General features: G+C 35.2%; 2 protein-coding genes and 1 non-coding gene across 16 annotated transcripts in view; all 3 read right to left on the bottom strand.

Moving 5' to 3' along the window:
- LOC112037454 (F-box/kelch-repeat protein At3g23880-like) lies at positions 1-1,479 on the bottom strand. Its single transcript, XM_024070295.2, has one exon. It carries the CDS (start codon positions 1,375-1,377, stop codon positions 178-180), a length of 1,200 nt encoding a protein of 399 aa, XP_023926063.1. The 5' UTR covers positions 1,378-1,479; the 3' UTR covers positions 1-177.
- Positions 1,480-2,469: 990 nt separating this feature from the next.
- On the bottom strand, positions 2,470-7,307 carry LOC112037439 (uncharacterized). Its single transcript, XR_010626920.1, has 2 exons — positions 6,494-7,307; positions 2,470-3,040 (listed from the first exon to the last, which is right to left on the bottom strand). It is a non-coding gene; the product is annotated as an uncharacterized LOC112037439 (transcript).
- Positions 7,308-11,370: 4,063 nt separating this feature from the next.
- The window catches only part of LOC112037447 (uncharacterized), a 32,083-nt gene continuing 27,873 nt past the window's right edge, over positions 11,371-15,580 (bottom strand). For 11 of the 14 annotated variants that reach the window (XM_065768309.1, XM_065768308.1, XM_065768307.1 and 8 more), the window contains 3 exons: positions 14,548-14,654; positions 11,798-11,935; positions 11,371-11,704 (listed from right to left, as the gene is read on the bottom strand). The gene's annotated coding sequence lies outside the window, so the exon portion shown is untranslated. The remainder of the gene's footprint in view (positions 11,705-11,797; positions 11,936-14,547; positions 14,655-15,580) is intronic. The other 3 variants (XM_024070285.2, XM_024070284.2, XM_024070274.2) reach the window with 3 other exon arrangements.

Consider the following 15,580-nt stretch of genomic DNA (forward strand, 5'->3'; position numbering starts at 1 on the left):
TCCACAGAGAAATATCATATACTTATATATAATACAATAATAGCCACATAAGGATATTGTAAACCTGGGACAAAAATAAAGCTGTTCACAATACTATCGTGCCTACCACTAAAGGAAACTTCATCCATAGTCCATATTACTAGGGACTTCACTTATAACATACATGCCACCATCCGCTTAGTAAGACAACATGTTTGCTCCATCAAGCAAAGCAAGGCTCTCAATGAAGGAAGCTACACATGAAGGTTGTTGGATATCAAAATCCTTCTCATGTAGAGTTTCAGCGTCAACTAAAACAAACTTCTGTTCTTGATTGGGTAAATCGAGGCAGTGAATCAAAAGTGAACCATGCATTGTGAAGGCAATGCAAACAGCTAATCTCTGAAATGGTACAACAAAAATTTTATTCCAAGACTCAAGCATGCCATACTCCCTCATCACCCAGATGGAGTAGTAGTAGCCACCATGAGGTTCACTTTTTCCAAATGTAAGGAAAGCCAGTTTCCCCTTGAATGAGACAAGACCTATCTGAAATCTCACTATTAACATAGAACCATCAGGCATTCTTAACATTCTAAATTTCTCACTATTGACATCAAATGACATAATCACTTCACTCTTGCGCTCCTCTTCTCCTTCTACGACAAGTGAGATCCAGTGCAAAGCTCCACTAACCAATGGGAATGGCAACCTAGAACAATAATCACGTACCATAACACTGGCTCTCAATGACATCCCAACTCTTCTCCATGAATCCGAACTTAATGTGTACACCTCAATCTTATCAGGAATAGGCGGTCTCACCATAGGATAACTCAAAATCCTCAAAACCTTGTAGTCATTGTTCTCCGAATGATACGCAAATCCGAATTTAACAAAATCCAACTTTCCTAAGCAAGAATCAGGCAACCTCTTGAATTTTCTAATGCTGGGGTTCCACAAATATATAACCTTATCAGTAGTGGGGAAACCCCCAATACCACCAGCAAGACACAATAACCCATTGCAGGAACCGACTATTTTGATAGACCCAAAAGGAAAATTAAAGGGAACTTCGATCTCAGAAATCCTATCAAAGGTGCGGTCCAATGCGACCGTACAGACTACTCTGTTAGAAGAATTTGCATCCCATGGCATGTGTATGATATAACCATCACCATTATCATTATCATTATCAATATCATGAGCATGAGCGAAGTTATTAAGATGAGTTGAGATGAAATAGGAGCTGGTGATTGAGGAGTTCCAGGGTTTGCAAACGCACCTGAATCTTATGACTGATTTGGCAGGCAGCCTTGTCAGGATGTTGAGTACAATTTCGAGTGGGAGATCATTCTTCCTTCGTCGGAGGATCGGTGCTTCTCTCGTTTGTGACATTTTTCGACGGGGAGTGTTGACACACAGAGACAAGCTCAGAGAGATTGAGGGGTTGCTTTTTTTTCTTTTTTTCTTTTTTTACTGCAGCGGGTTAGCTTTTGTTTCTTTTGAACTTGTTATTTTATTTTATTTATATGCTCGTTTGTTTATGTTTAATATTTTTTGGGTCCATTTTTGTGAACTATGGGCCCAGTACCCATAAAATCTGCACTGCCAAAGGCCCAAAGCTTTATGCGCCCAAAGCTTGAGTGTGTTTTTCCTATTTCAAGCCACAAAAAAAATCGACTAGCACATATCTTAGTCCAATATGCTTGTTCGGATGTCGTGAATTTGGCAACAGATGTGGATTGGAGGGACCCGAAATTCTAATTCTTTGTTTGGATAAGTTAAAATAAATGAATTTGGATTTGGCCCTAAATCCTACCAGAATTTGATAAGCCAAAATCCATGGATTTTAAATACCCTCAAATGCGGTGGAATTTTTTGAAATCTTTCACGTATGCTTCTCTTTCTCTCTGCTTAGGCTCGTGCTTCTCTCTCTTCCTCACAATGCAACAAACTTCTTCTTCTCTTTCTTTCTCATGACAACTTAAGGTTTGTTTCTCTCAAGTCTTACCTTTCTCTTTAACCTCTCTATTTCTCTCTTTCTACTAAATCTAAATCTACAAAGACTGTGGGTTTTTTTTAATTGGCTCTGCCTATGACTAAAGATATTTAGTCATTATATTGTCAATTGGATTATCAATACTACCTCATGTATTTAAAATTAAAATGTAGAAGGATTAAGAAAAATAATAATTAAAAAATATATTGTATTGATCTCAAATCCAAATCCAAATTTAAGTATCCAAACAATTAATTTCAAATCCTTCATTGTTTAAAAAGATCCAAACAAGGCATTTCAAATCAAGGCATTTTAAACTAATGGATTTCAAAACTAAATCCAAATATTGCCATCCAAACACAACCTAAAGACATATTGAATTATGAAAATTAGATAGTAGACTACCCATGTATGATTGAGGCAGCTCTTGCAAATGATATATACATTTTGCTAGTGCTTAATAAAATTTAAAGCTTCACGTTAATATATATTTTTTGAAAGATAATATTTTTATGTGCTTTATTTATTTTTTTGTTACCATTCAGAAAGAAAAGGTTACAAGAAAGTTTGATTGACCATACAACATTGAATTGGCATAGAGGTTGCCAGCTTAGCTAGGCTACTGACATTACTAATTACAACTCTTGGGACATAAATAGAGTATCATTTTGAGCTAAAAATGCCCAGTCTGCCAACCAAACTCTCTCCTACCAGCTAGGAGGCCATTTACTATTGGTGACATTAACAGCTCTCCTACTATCACATAGAAACAAAATATGGTTGAATCCCAAGCTCCTAGCTTTCATAGTTGCCTCGATCATAGCTTCCTGGATGGTTATAGAAACTACTTTTCCTGTACAGCTAGCTATCCTCTGCAAAACAACATCTCCTTGCATGCTCTTGGCTTCATAGGCAAACCCAGATCGATCAAATTTCTTCACTCTAGCTGCTGCAACTTTGATGATGAGTTGCCAAGGTCCACCAACTTTCTGATCAGATCTTTGCTGGACTGTGCTGCAGTGAGATGATGTGGAACAACAACTATGAGCTTCTTTGTACCTACACATTAGAGATTGAGAAGTTAGAATGACATCTAAGGGATTAATAACCAATGGGTACTACGAGAGAATCAATTCATTTTAACATAAAAAAACCATGTCGAATCATTTATAATTAAGAAGTAAACTAATATAACTTTAATGAGATTAATTAATGATTTTTTTTTTTTTTTGGAGAAAAATTAATGATAAATTAATAACAACAATAATTCATGAACTTTGATTGCGTACCAAATTAATAACACTTTGTTTGAACTTTGAAGTACTATCTAGTGATGCCTCTCAAAACCATTGTATTAGTTCACTTCAGACATAAACTGGATAATAATTATTGAGTCTAATTAAAAAAAAAAAAAAAGGTGTTTATGTTGACGATAAACTGATAAACCTAGTAGCTTGAGCCAAGGAAGTATTAACATGACCTTGGAATGGTAACATGCTCACTAAACAAGCACTTGGCTACTCCTTTTCCACGTTCTCAGTTTTAGAGCTTCTTTTATTCTGTTCTCTTCATTTTTTTGGAAACAACAGAGCTATAATCTAGATCTTTTTGACACTACCAGAGGGACATATAAGCAAATAAGGATTATGTTGACATTTCCAAATCTGGATTAGCACACGACAGCCATCCACAAAGAAATAACAAAAACTAATATAAAATAACCACAAAAGGATAATGAAAAACTAAGATACAAACAAGCTTTAGCAGATAATTGGTTCTCAAAATTTTTCAAATTTTTTAAAAATTAATAACATAACAATAGACATGTGGGTTCCATTTCACTCAACTAGAATAGGTTTAAATCCTATCATATTTGAAAACAAAAAACAAAAAACAAAAAACCACAAGCATTAAAAAATTATATAAGTCATAGATAATTTTACCCTTCCACATCAGACCATTACTTTCATTCCTTTCGGAAAAGAAAAGGAACATTCAGCCTTCCTCAATCACAGCTTGAGTTGCAGATAATTACACTTCTTATCCAAATAGAATATTTTCTACATCCAGTAATGCAATCCTCTCCACAAAAGTAGCAGGCATAGTTAGAAAAGCTAGAATACCAAGAACTTTCTCATGTAGAATTTTAGGATCCAATAAGTCTTTACACACACACACACACAATAATTATCCAATTTTTCACAAATGCTCCTTTTCATTTGTGTTATGCGGTAAATACATGAGAGAGTGATAAATTTGAATTTTTCTTGCCAGCCTAAGCATGAACCTTTTTGAACCAAAAGTTACACCATGCCTGGTGCAACCAAAAAAAGGCTAGAACATTTTCTAATTGCACAAAAAACAATGTTTACTCTGTGACTATGATTCGTGCAAACCATACTCTCTCATCACCCAAAAAATGCATAGCTCACCCAAACAATCCTCAATGGTCGAAGTGATCATATGCAATCAAAGCCAAATTTTCCTCATACAATTCAAGATGTCCTACTTGCAAGTCATCTCCGACGGCAAGCGGTAGTGGGATCCAATGGGGTGACTGAATAATTTCTGCAGGGAGTGCTATATTTCCGAATTTCTCTCCTAAGCATGTTGATTTTGTTGCTAAAGTTTTTTCTGCACTTAAAAACCATCAACTAGACTAAGTAAACTTAACACACCACTCTATAGAGGGAATTACAAAAGGACAAAAAGGTCAAGAACAAATATTTTGTGTTTCTTATCCTATCAAAGTACTTACTCAAAAATGCCCACAAAGAAGCTAGTTACCACTTACCAGGAGCTATTTCATGCTTCCGCTGGCCATAAACAATTCAAAAACAACCCACCTTTATTGTTCTTAACATCATAGTTGTCCAATTGACACATGAAAATCAAAATACATGGTAAGCATAGGATTAGTCAATTTTTTTAGAGTATAAGTTCATAAAACTAGCATCGCATGTTAAGGAACTCCGCCAACTAGCACAATTTGCCACATCGTTACTTATGGGGATTACAGAAAGGCTAAAAGAGTAAAGCTTAAGGAAAGTCCAATTTTACTCTTGTAGGAAATAATATAAACAATAACATAAATAGGAGCCGATATATAATTTTTCGCTCATAAGTACTCTTTTCCGCTTTAGTTGGCCATAAAGGAAACAATGCAAACTCAGTTTTTGGTGCAATGCACACTTGCATAGATCCAGATGTATATTCGATCAAAATAATTTGAAGAAGTGCAATAGTTAATAGTAGTATCTGATAGAGATTAGAGATGGAGAGTTTAAGAATCAGATGTATTGTATCAAGTTCAAGAATCAAGATGGTGAAAGCAAGGACACATAGATAGAACCAATTTTGAAGCATGTGCAAGAAAAAGGATGACTATTCAAAATCCATGCAAGAGGTCAAATATAGTACCATAAGTATTCTATTTCATGGATGTTAACTTAAAACAGAGATACTTGCATGCATCATTAAAAATACTTATAAGTTAACTTAAACTCCCAATGCTGCCTGTCTAAATGCCAAGGTATTTGAGAAGCTAACAACTGTACATGCCCCTAAATTCTTCTTGTCCAACGAAACGAAATTTCAGGAAACACATTTGATGTAGCTCACAACCTAACAGCTAAATATGCCTCCAAATTTTTCCTCTTTAACCAAACAAGTTTAGTGAAACCATAGCATGTTTCTTTAGGATAAAGAACACAAAAGTATTAACAGAAACACAACATTTAGGCAGCTAAACTAGTTGATCCACATCCAATGAACAAAAGACATGTGATTGAACCCATCTAAGCATGAGAAAATAGCATTCCTTATCTAGATAAATCTCTCAGAGGCTAAAGATATTATAATATAGCAGGATCACATATCTTGATACAGACAGACTCGCTGTCATATAAATTAGCTTCTTATTGTCAATACTAAGGGTAAATATACTACAGAAACAAAGAAAAGACAACGTCGCTTGAGTCAGGGAAGTAAGAACAAGAACTTAGAATAATATAGCAGGATTACATATCTAGGGACAAACTCTCTTTCATATAAATTAGCTTATTATTGTCAATATTAAGGTTAAATGTACAACTGAAACAAAGAAAAGACCATGTAGCTTGAGACAGGGAAGTAAGAACAAGTCCTTGGAATGGTAACAAGCTCACTAAAAAAACACTTGGCTACTTCTTTTCAAAATTCTTAGTTTTAGAGCTGCTTTTATTGTCTCCTCTTTTTTTGGTCATTTCTTCTTTTAAATTGTAGTCAAGAGAGCAATAATCTAGATCTTTTTAAAACTACCAGAGGGACACATAAGCAAATAAGGATTACATTGACATTGCCAAATCTAGGCTTGTGCACCACAAACATCCACAGAGAAATATCATATACTACTAGATAATAGCCACAAAACGATATTGTAAACCTGGGATAAAAATCAAGATTTTAGCAATACTATCATGCCTACTGCTAAAGGAAAAGGAATAACAAGGGAAGGGTTCACTTCATCCATACCACTAAGGACTTCACTTCTAATATGCATGCCACCACTTGCTTAGTAAGACAGTGTTTGCTCCATCAAGTAAAGCAAGGCTCTCCATGAAAGTAGCTACACATGAAGGTTGTTGGATATCAAAATCCTTCTCATGTAGAGTTTTAGTGTCAACTAAAACAACTTCTCTGCTTGATTGTTGGACTCATCATAGTGAATCAAAAGTGAACCATACATGGTGAAGCCAGTGCAAGCAGATATTCTCTCAAGTGGTACAACAAACAGTTTATTCCAAGGCTCAAGCACGCCATACGCCCTCATCACCCACATGGAGTAGTGGTAGTCACGTTCACTTTGTCCAAATGTAAGAAAAGCCAGTTTCCCCTTGAGTGATTGCAAGACACGTCTGAAATCTTACTATTGACTTAGAACCATCAGGCATTCTTAACATTCTAAATTTCTCACCATTGACATCATCACTTCACTCTTGTGCTCCTCTTCTCCTTCTACTATACGCTATGCTCTTTCACTACCAATAGCACTATCGCTACTTTATTGGATTCCGGAAATTTCGTCTTCAATGAAGTGTACTCCAATGGATCCACAAAGTGGGTGTTATGGCAAAGTTTTGATCATCTGGCCCTCGTGCTTATTCCCGAAATGAAATTAGGCGTCAACCACAAAACTGGTCACTCACATCATGGTTAACTTGGAACGTCCCAAATCCAGGGGCTTTCACTCTTGAATGGGACCCCAAGGGACTTGAATTGGTGATTAAGCATCGAGGGGTGGTTCACTGGAAAAGTGGAGTCTTGACAGACAACCAATTTGAGAATATTTCACCACATCTAACATCTATGTATGATTAAATCATACATAGATGTTAGATGTGGTGAAATATTCTCAAATTGGTTGTCTGTCAAGACTCCACTTTTCCAGTGAACCACCCCTCGATGCTTAATCACCAATTCAAGTCCCTTGGGGTCCCATTCAAGAGTGAAAGCCCCTGGATTTGGGACGTTCCAAGTTAACCATGATGTGAGTGACCAGTTTTGTGGTTGATGCCTAATTTCATTTCGGGAGGGCCAGATGATCAAAACTTTGCCATAACACCCACTTTGTGGATCCATTGGAGTACACTTCATTGAAGACGAAATTTCCGGAATCCAATAAAGTAGCGATAGTGCTATTGGTAGCGAAAGAGCATAGCGTAATAGCGAAAGAGCAAACGCACTTGAATCTTATGGGTGATTTGGCAGGCAGCCTTGTCCCTTGCCAGGATGTTGAGTACAATGTCCTGTTGGAGTCAGTGGCGATACCCTGAGCTGAAAAAAACCTGAAAAAAAAAATTTATATATAATAATTAAAATTTTTTATATTTTCTCGGTATTAGGAACAGCTCAATCACAAAATTAGGAACGCCCTTAAATTAAAAATTAAAAAATTATTTGCTCTACTTTCAAGCAAAAAAAAAAGCCCAAAAAAAATTTGAACTAAAATCTTAAAAAAAAAAAAATTGTAACAGAGCCAAGCCTACGGAAAGCCCAACAGATTACAGAGGTAGCAAACCCACGGATTCTCAAAAACTTTTTTTTTTTTTTTTTTTTTTTTTTTTTTTTTTTTCCAGGCTTAATATAAATAAATAAATAAATAAAATCACTAAAGGCCTAAACTAAAGCAAACCTAAAGACAGCAACGCCTCAGTCTCCCAGAGCAAGAGCAACGCCGCTTGAGCCTCGAGCCAACAGACGGAGATCGGATCGGTCCAGTCCAGATCTTCGTCGGAGATGGGTCCAGTCCAGAGGACCAGATCGTCGTCGTCATCGTCGCCCGCCCTCATCGGAGATCACTCGTCGCCTCGTGGCTCGTCACTGCCTCAGCGGCCTCAGCCTTCAGGCCTCCCTGCTCGGCCGCTCCGGTGCTCCCTCCCTCAAGGTACTTCTCTCTCTTTTTCTCTCTGACTCTCTCTCAGTCTCTCAGTCTCTCTCTCTCTATCTGAATGAAATGAAATTATGAAATAAATGAAACTCTCTCTCTCTCTCTCTCTCTCTCTATTATTTAATAAGACTAACTCTCTTTTTATCAATAACTCTTTCTCTTTACTCTTTTGATTTTTGAACTGCGAGTCTCTCTGTGATTAGCTCATTGACCGAACTTTTAAGTTTTTAACTTTGTTAATATTTTGTCTGTTGCTGACTTTTTTTGAATTTGGCTTTATCAGATAATTTTATCTATTAATTGGCTTTTTGTATAACATGTGATTATGAAATTTCTTGATTGGTAGGGGCATCAAGCATGAGGCTTGTCTGTTGAGTAGGGTGGGATGGGATGGGCACATGAAGCGGGCTGCATATCAATGGCTCTTTCAGAATAATATGCACATGGGACTAAGTATCATAACAAATTGTGAAATTTCCTGATTGGCAGGGGTACAAGCATGAGGCTTGTTTGTTGAGTAGGGTGGGGTGGAATGGGCACATGGGACGGGCTGTTTTGAATTTGGCTTTATCTGTTTATCTTATCCGTTGGTGTGTGGAGTGTATTGATGTTGGTGAGATATTAATTGTCTTTTAGTGTAACGTGGTGTAATTATGAAATTTCCTGATTGGTAGGGCATCAGGCATGAGGCTTGTTTGTTGAGTAGGGTGGGATGGGATGGGCACATGGGGCGGGCTGCACATTATACTGCTTTAATTATTATACTGCATATGAGATGTGTAATGTGCATATCAATGGCTCTTTTAGTGTAATGTGCGCATGGGGCTAAATAATATAACAAATTAAAACAATATAATTTATTATTAGGCTAAACAACAATAATTAAAGCAATATAATTAACCAATACATTATAAAAGACAAACAAATTAAATTATGTTAGACTAAACAATAATTAATAATTTTATAATTAATAAAACAACAAATTTTATAATTATAGTTTATAAAAGACAAACAAATTAATGAAACAACTAAACAACAATAATTAATAATTTTATTAATATTTCAAATGAACTTATAATTTATTGTACAGTTACCTTTGTTCATTTCTTTTCTTTTCATTTTTTTTTTCTTTTGAGGCTTTTGGGTGTACAGAATGCAAATTGTTTTGGTTTTAAGAATGTTTTTGTTTTTAAGCACAAACTTTATGGCAGTCAAATCTTAAATTTCAGCCGGTATTTACTGAAATGTCTCGAAACACCTACAATAGACTAAAATGACCCGAAATTTTTTCAAAGTAGAATAAAAACACCCTAGACAAAATTCCTGTAGTCTTTGTACGGAGAGGGATAGGGAAAAGATTGGACACAGAGAGACACCGCTTTGAGAGACTACTGGGTTTTAGCTTTTGTTACTATGATATTCTGACTGATATTTTATTTTATTGGCCCGTTTATGTTTTTTTGTTAAATATTTTTTGGGCCTATTTTGTGAATTATTGGCCCAGAATCCGTGAGATTTTGCACTGCCGAAAAGTCTGAGTTTTGTGCTCCCCAAAAGAGGTCTATTGTTGGCAGTGGATACAAAATGTTTGGTTTGCTGCTAATCATAATGTTACTGTCTTGCCATAAATCAATTCACCATGTGCCTAGAAAAGGAAAATAATGTGATAATGTATTGGTAAAATTAGGAGCATCTTAAACTAATCTCATTTTCAAAACACAATCTTCCATACACTCATCACAACTCCTCTCTATTCTTCAATTTTGTTTTTGTTTTTCCACCTCTTTGTACCAGAACATGTATCTCTAGCTCTCTCTCTCTTTTCAAAACACAATCTTCCACACACGTATCCCCTCTCTTCTCTCTAACTTCATTTTTGTTTATGTTTTTCTACCTCTTTACTTCTCTCTATCATCATTTTTGTTTATGTTTTTCTACCTCTTCGTACTAGAACATCTCTCTCTCACATTTTTGTTTATGTTTTTCTACCTCTTCGTACTAGAACATCTCTCTCTCTCTCACACAAAGATATCTCCCTCACACGAATCACCAGCAAAGAACAAAGGCTAGAAGGAGTTAGCATGTTAAATCAGTGTTCATGTACTCCACCTCGTCTACTCCATTGCCTCTCATATCCCAGTTGCCCATATGGGTTAGATCCACGTTCTCCATCTATCTTTTTATTATTCTTTTTCTTTTTTGTTCTGATTTGATTAGTTTTATTCTATATGAAGGGTTGTGTTATCTTTTTGTTTTTATTTTGTCTCCCTCTTGAGTTTAGAGACGTTTGAGAGAGGAAGGAGGTAGGTTGATCTGTAGCCATTGGGATAGAAGTTGAATATTATAATCGATTGCGTTAATGTTTTATTTCGTTTTATTCTTTTGCTAATGAACAATATCATTCCAGGCAAAGAAAGTGACTGTTCATTAACAAATAACTTTTTTAGGATTAAAAAGGTTGTTAAAGCATCATTTGTGCTTAGACTCTTAACATACAAAGGATTTTGCGTTTGCCGATGCTATTATAGATGCTCTTATATGGCCACTAAGAGAGGGAAAAATGAAAAGAGATAAAAAAAACATTTTGAATTATGAAAATTGAACAGAAGACTACCCAAGTTTTCAATTATGAAAATATAGCCCAAGTTAGTGTGTTTTACAATTATCAGGCGACAAGGAAATGAATTAACACGTATCTTAGCCCAACATACTAAAAAAAACATTTTGAATTATAAAAATTGGATAAAAAACTACCCAATGATAGAGGTGGCTCTTGCCAATGATGTAATACATTTTGCGAGTACTTAATAAAATTTCAAGCTTCACATTTATATAACGAAGAGGTAAGCTAATAGAATTTTAATGAGATTAATTAATAATAATATTTCAGTTGATTTTGAAACCACCCCTCACCCCCCCTCCCCCCCTTTTTTTTAATAATTCAATTATTACACGGAAGGGATTTGAGCCTTGAAGTAAACCAATCTATACAATACCACTGCGCTACAAGACAATTGGCTGTTTTGAAACATCTTGTTGGTTAGAACTTGGAACCCTTTACAAATATTAAGTCTTAGGACAAATATTTTTTCACAACTGTTGGCAAAATATATTGTAACCAACAAAATATTGCAAAATCTTCCAAATGAGAAGTCCTGCTAATTCATCCAACTTGTTCTACAGTACTCAACCATATAAATGGGTTCAGCCCTTCTCTTTGATCTACGAGGTAGTCAAAGCTGTCTTATCTTTTAACAACAGCACCTAACCTGTAGCTAAAAAGACCAAGCAAAGAGCTAGGATTGGGAAAAAAAAAATTTAATCTAGTTAAATACCGTGATCAGAAGTAAATATAACAGGTAGAATATTAGTAGGATGAAGTGAAAAACCTTGAATTGCTTGTGCACATTGCTTAACCTTTCATATGTAGTAGCCATGGCAGCGGCACAATCATCAGCTCGGTCCAGAACTGCACAAAGAATTTGGAGGCAGAGCACAAATTATGGTTCTGGTTTCATATCAGAGTCCTGAAAGAAGGGAAAATTCAGAAATATCAGCAGACAGAAAATGCACTTGTTACCTAACCAGTGAAATCATATTTGAAAAATGAGTTGGGGAAGGCTGTCTGTATGTGTCGGCAGCTCTTAACATGTATATATGTATTTAAGTTGCTTTGAAAAGTAAACAGTGATGTTGCTAGAATCAAAACTCATGTAAGAAAGAAGCAATGAAATGATTTTATGGATTATTAGCAAAGGCAGAACATAGTTCAATTATGCTCCATTTGGTTGCTGACATGACAAGGAAAAACAAAATCATATTGAAAGCAAATGCAATCATTCAAAACCAGCATATTTAAAAAATAAAAAAAGTAAATAAATACACTAGTATTTTAAATTGCAAACCTATTTTGAGGGAAAATATACTCCGTCAAAGCATACTGACAATCACAAATCACAATAAACTGAATATAAATCACCCTATATACTGGCAAGATTAATGGGGACAAGTAAAAGTGGGCCAACTGGTATTTACCAATATTTAAGTAGAAACCCAGTAAAAATTCACACCAGTCAACCCCCTTCATGCGCAATCTAAAAAAGAATCCTGGTGCCAATGTGTGGACAAATCAAGTTTACCAGAAATTATATAAAAGAGCACCCCCAGAGAGAGAGAGAGAGAGAGAGAGATGAATAGTCCTATGAAAAAAGTTACTTCCATTGAATTGTACCAGTCTTATTTTGGCAGATGGCATACCTCATTTCCTTATGTATAGGACCCCAAATTTAACTGAAAATCAATAAATCACACCAAGGAATATAAATTTTATTTACTTACAAAGTGAATGCAGGACCATCATCAACACTTTAAATAAGACAGTACCCTATTTAGCTAATCAGTATTCAGTACAATAAACCAGCAAACTAACAAAATTATACATGTGGATGAAAGAGTATATAGCAGTGGTAAACTCAAAGGCTTATTAGACAGGTTCTATGGTGTAGACATCAGATTAATGCTAATTGATTCTTGATGGGAAACACAAGTGGCAGCCCACGTTAAAGACCTACAAGAGGTGAGGGAAAGCTGGCTCTAGTGCTCAAGCCATTTCGGATGTTTCGGATGATGGAGGGCTCTCGTGGGACCTTGCTTAGTCTTATTTTATTGTTTAATTGCTGCTAGATCAGTTTTAATTAAGTTCTACTAGTTTCAATCAAGCTCTACCAGAATAAGAAATAAGGAAACTTGGTAATTCCTAGACTTCTGGAATGGGTTGACTATAGCTGTACCAAAGGTCCATGAGTCTTATTTTATGTTTTGAGTCCGCCTCCTATTTGTTTTAGGAGTTATTAAGCCTTTTTTTTTTTTTTTTTTTTGTCAGTATTCCTAGTCATTCTAGAAATAGAATATTTAGAGTTCGTCCTTCTAGGAAAGGTTATAATAATAGTCTCTATATAAAGGCTTTATTGTAGCCAATAATAGAGTGATTGATTAATAAAATTCTAGCAGCTTATTTTAAGCCTTGAGGGTGTGATTGCCTTCTCCCACCTAAGTGTGATTGCTTAGGAAGACCTAGCTATGATTACCTAATGTTTTATTTATCTTGTCTTATGTTTATCCCCTGTTTCAGCCCCAAAACAGCCATCAAGATTCAATATTTTTCTACTAACCTAAAAACCTTAAAACATCAATCCTTATTCAAGAACCATTCAAGTACTCAACAGAAAATCAATTTTAGTGCTGATCCTGCATCAGTTCCATTTATCCAAATTATGGGATTTGAATCTATTATAATTTATTTTGAGGGTTTTAAGGGATTTAATTGCTATTCTAATTATGATTTAATTATCTTCCCTTATTTGATGTAATTTGGGACCCTGTTTATCAACCCAGAGGAAACATTATTGTTATGTTGAATTTGATGAATAAAAGTACATTGGAAAATTTTCCTTAAGCCTGGTGGTGGATTCCAAGCAAGTTCTAGGTGGTGAAGCTTAGAGTTAGTTCTGTTTTCCTTCCTAAATTCTAACAATATTACTTTTACAAACCCTGTGATGCATCATACTAGAGGAGTAAGTTGCAAACTAACATTGCAATATCACACGGTGACACTACAGCTAATAAATAGATATATAAAGTAACTATTTTTTTAGTTGTAATTAAGTTTAGGAAATCAAGTAATTAGTAATGACAAACTACATGTTGCAAAGTAACAAAACATAAACTTTAAGTCTTTGACCATTGTCAAGAAAGCACATTTAATAATTTACATGGTTATTCAAGAAAACAAGAAAAATTTATTTACCAACCCACCCATAAAAAGGTGTGTGAGTTTGCCATTGCAAAAATTTTCTACAAAAGAACAACATGCAGATTATAGTAATAAAATTGGAAATTAATTATTGATAAGAATTTGTTAATAAAAAAAAGGGAAAACTGTAGGTACACACTGGGTAGTAGGTTTTTTTGGTGCTTATGTAAAGTAAGTCACACAGCCTAACAAGATCAAACTCACAATCTTATACCATTACCAATGATGACATGCCAGTTGAGCTACATATTAGAGTGTTAGGAATACAAGAACTCTAAAAACGAACATAGGCTGTGTAATAACATTAGAGGTATATATTGGAATTACCATAATGACTTCTCCAGCCATGGGAATGAAGGCTGCCCCAAGTTTGATAAGTCAAAGCTTCCTAAACATGGAAGCATAGTCCTCAGCCAGCTACCTCCACATTTCACCTGAAAATAAATGACAAAAAATGTAAATCAAAGGGTCAAATAATCCACATATTTAGAACACAGCCCTTTTCCAACCAAAAAACAAGATGCTCCTAACTAATAATAATATTATAAGTAAAATATTATTATTAACCTACATGTTTGTAGTTATGAGAAGTATACTGATTTCGGAACACATGCAGAAGGAAAGCTATTTAAGTGGTCATAGGACCATCAAAAAGCCAGTGTATAATAAAAGAACCCATAGATGACAAAGTAGATTTGCATGACTGATTAAGAAGCTTATGACAACACTGGCGAGGGCATTGAACGGCTGAATGTTACAGGTTTTAAAAGAACAAGCAGGAAATCGTAACCATATCCATTAAACAAGCAATTAAGGAAAATCTCAGTACCAAACTATGATTACATAAGAGGGCTTTCACCTAGCCAAAATAACCATATGGTATAGAATAAGTCAATCATCCCCCCTCTGGTATCTTATTGAACAAACATGGGGATATTTTCTCCGTTAAATCAAAATTTTCTATTTCTAGGAAGTATCATGATCATCCAACTAAGACAGGATTCAAATTTTTTTTACGAGCAAAAGTTATCATTAAAAGAATACGCTAAGGATGCAAACCAAGTACATGGGGAGTAAACAAGGTGACTCCAAAATAGAGAATTTAATACACACAATAAAAACCAACGTAAGCTCATGGCATCTAGGAACTCTAGAAAGTCTGCAGTAAAATAAGTATGAGAGGCCAAAGTACATTTATATAAGGGTTCAACAATAACTTCAACTTCACCACAAATTTAACTCTTTCCCCTCAAAGCAATGATCATTCCTTTCTCTCCAAAGTACCATTTTTTTCCCCTAAAGACACCATATTAAACGCAAAGAAACAACTTTCCAAATCAACCCATTAGGCATTATACTC

The sequence above is a fragment of the Quercus suber genome, unplaced genomic scaffold (genome assembly GCF_002906115.3).
Source record: "Quercus suber isolate HL8 unplaced genomic scaffold, Cork oak 2.0 scaffold_920, whole genome shotgun sequence".
NCBI lineage: Eukaryota > Viridiplantae > Streptophyta > Magnoliopsida > Fagales > Fagaceae > Quercus > Quercus suber.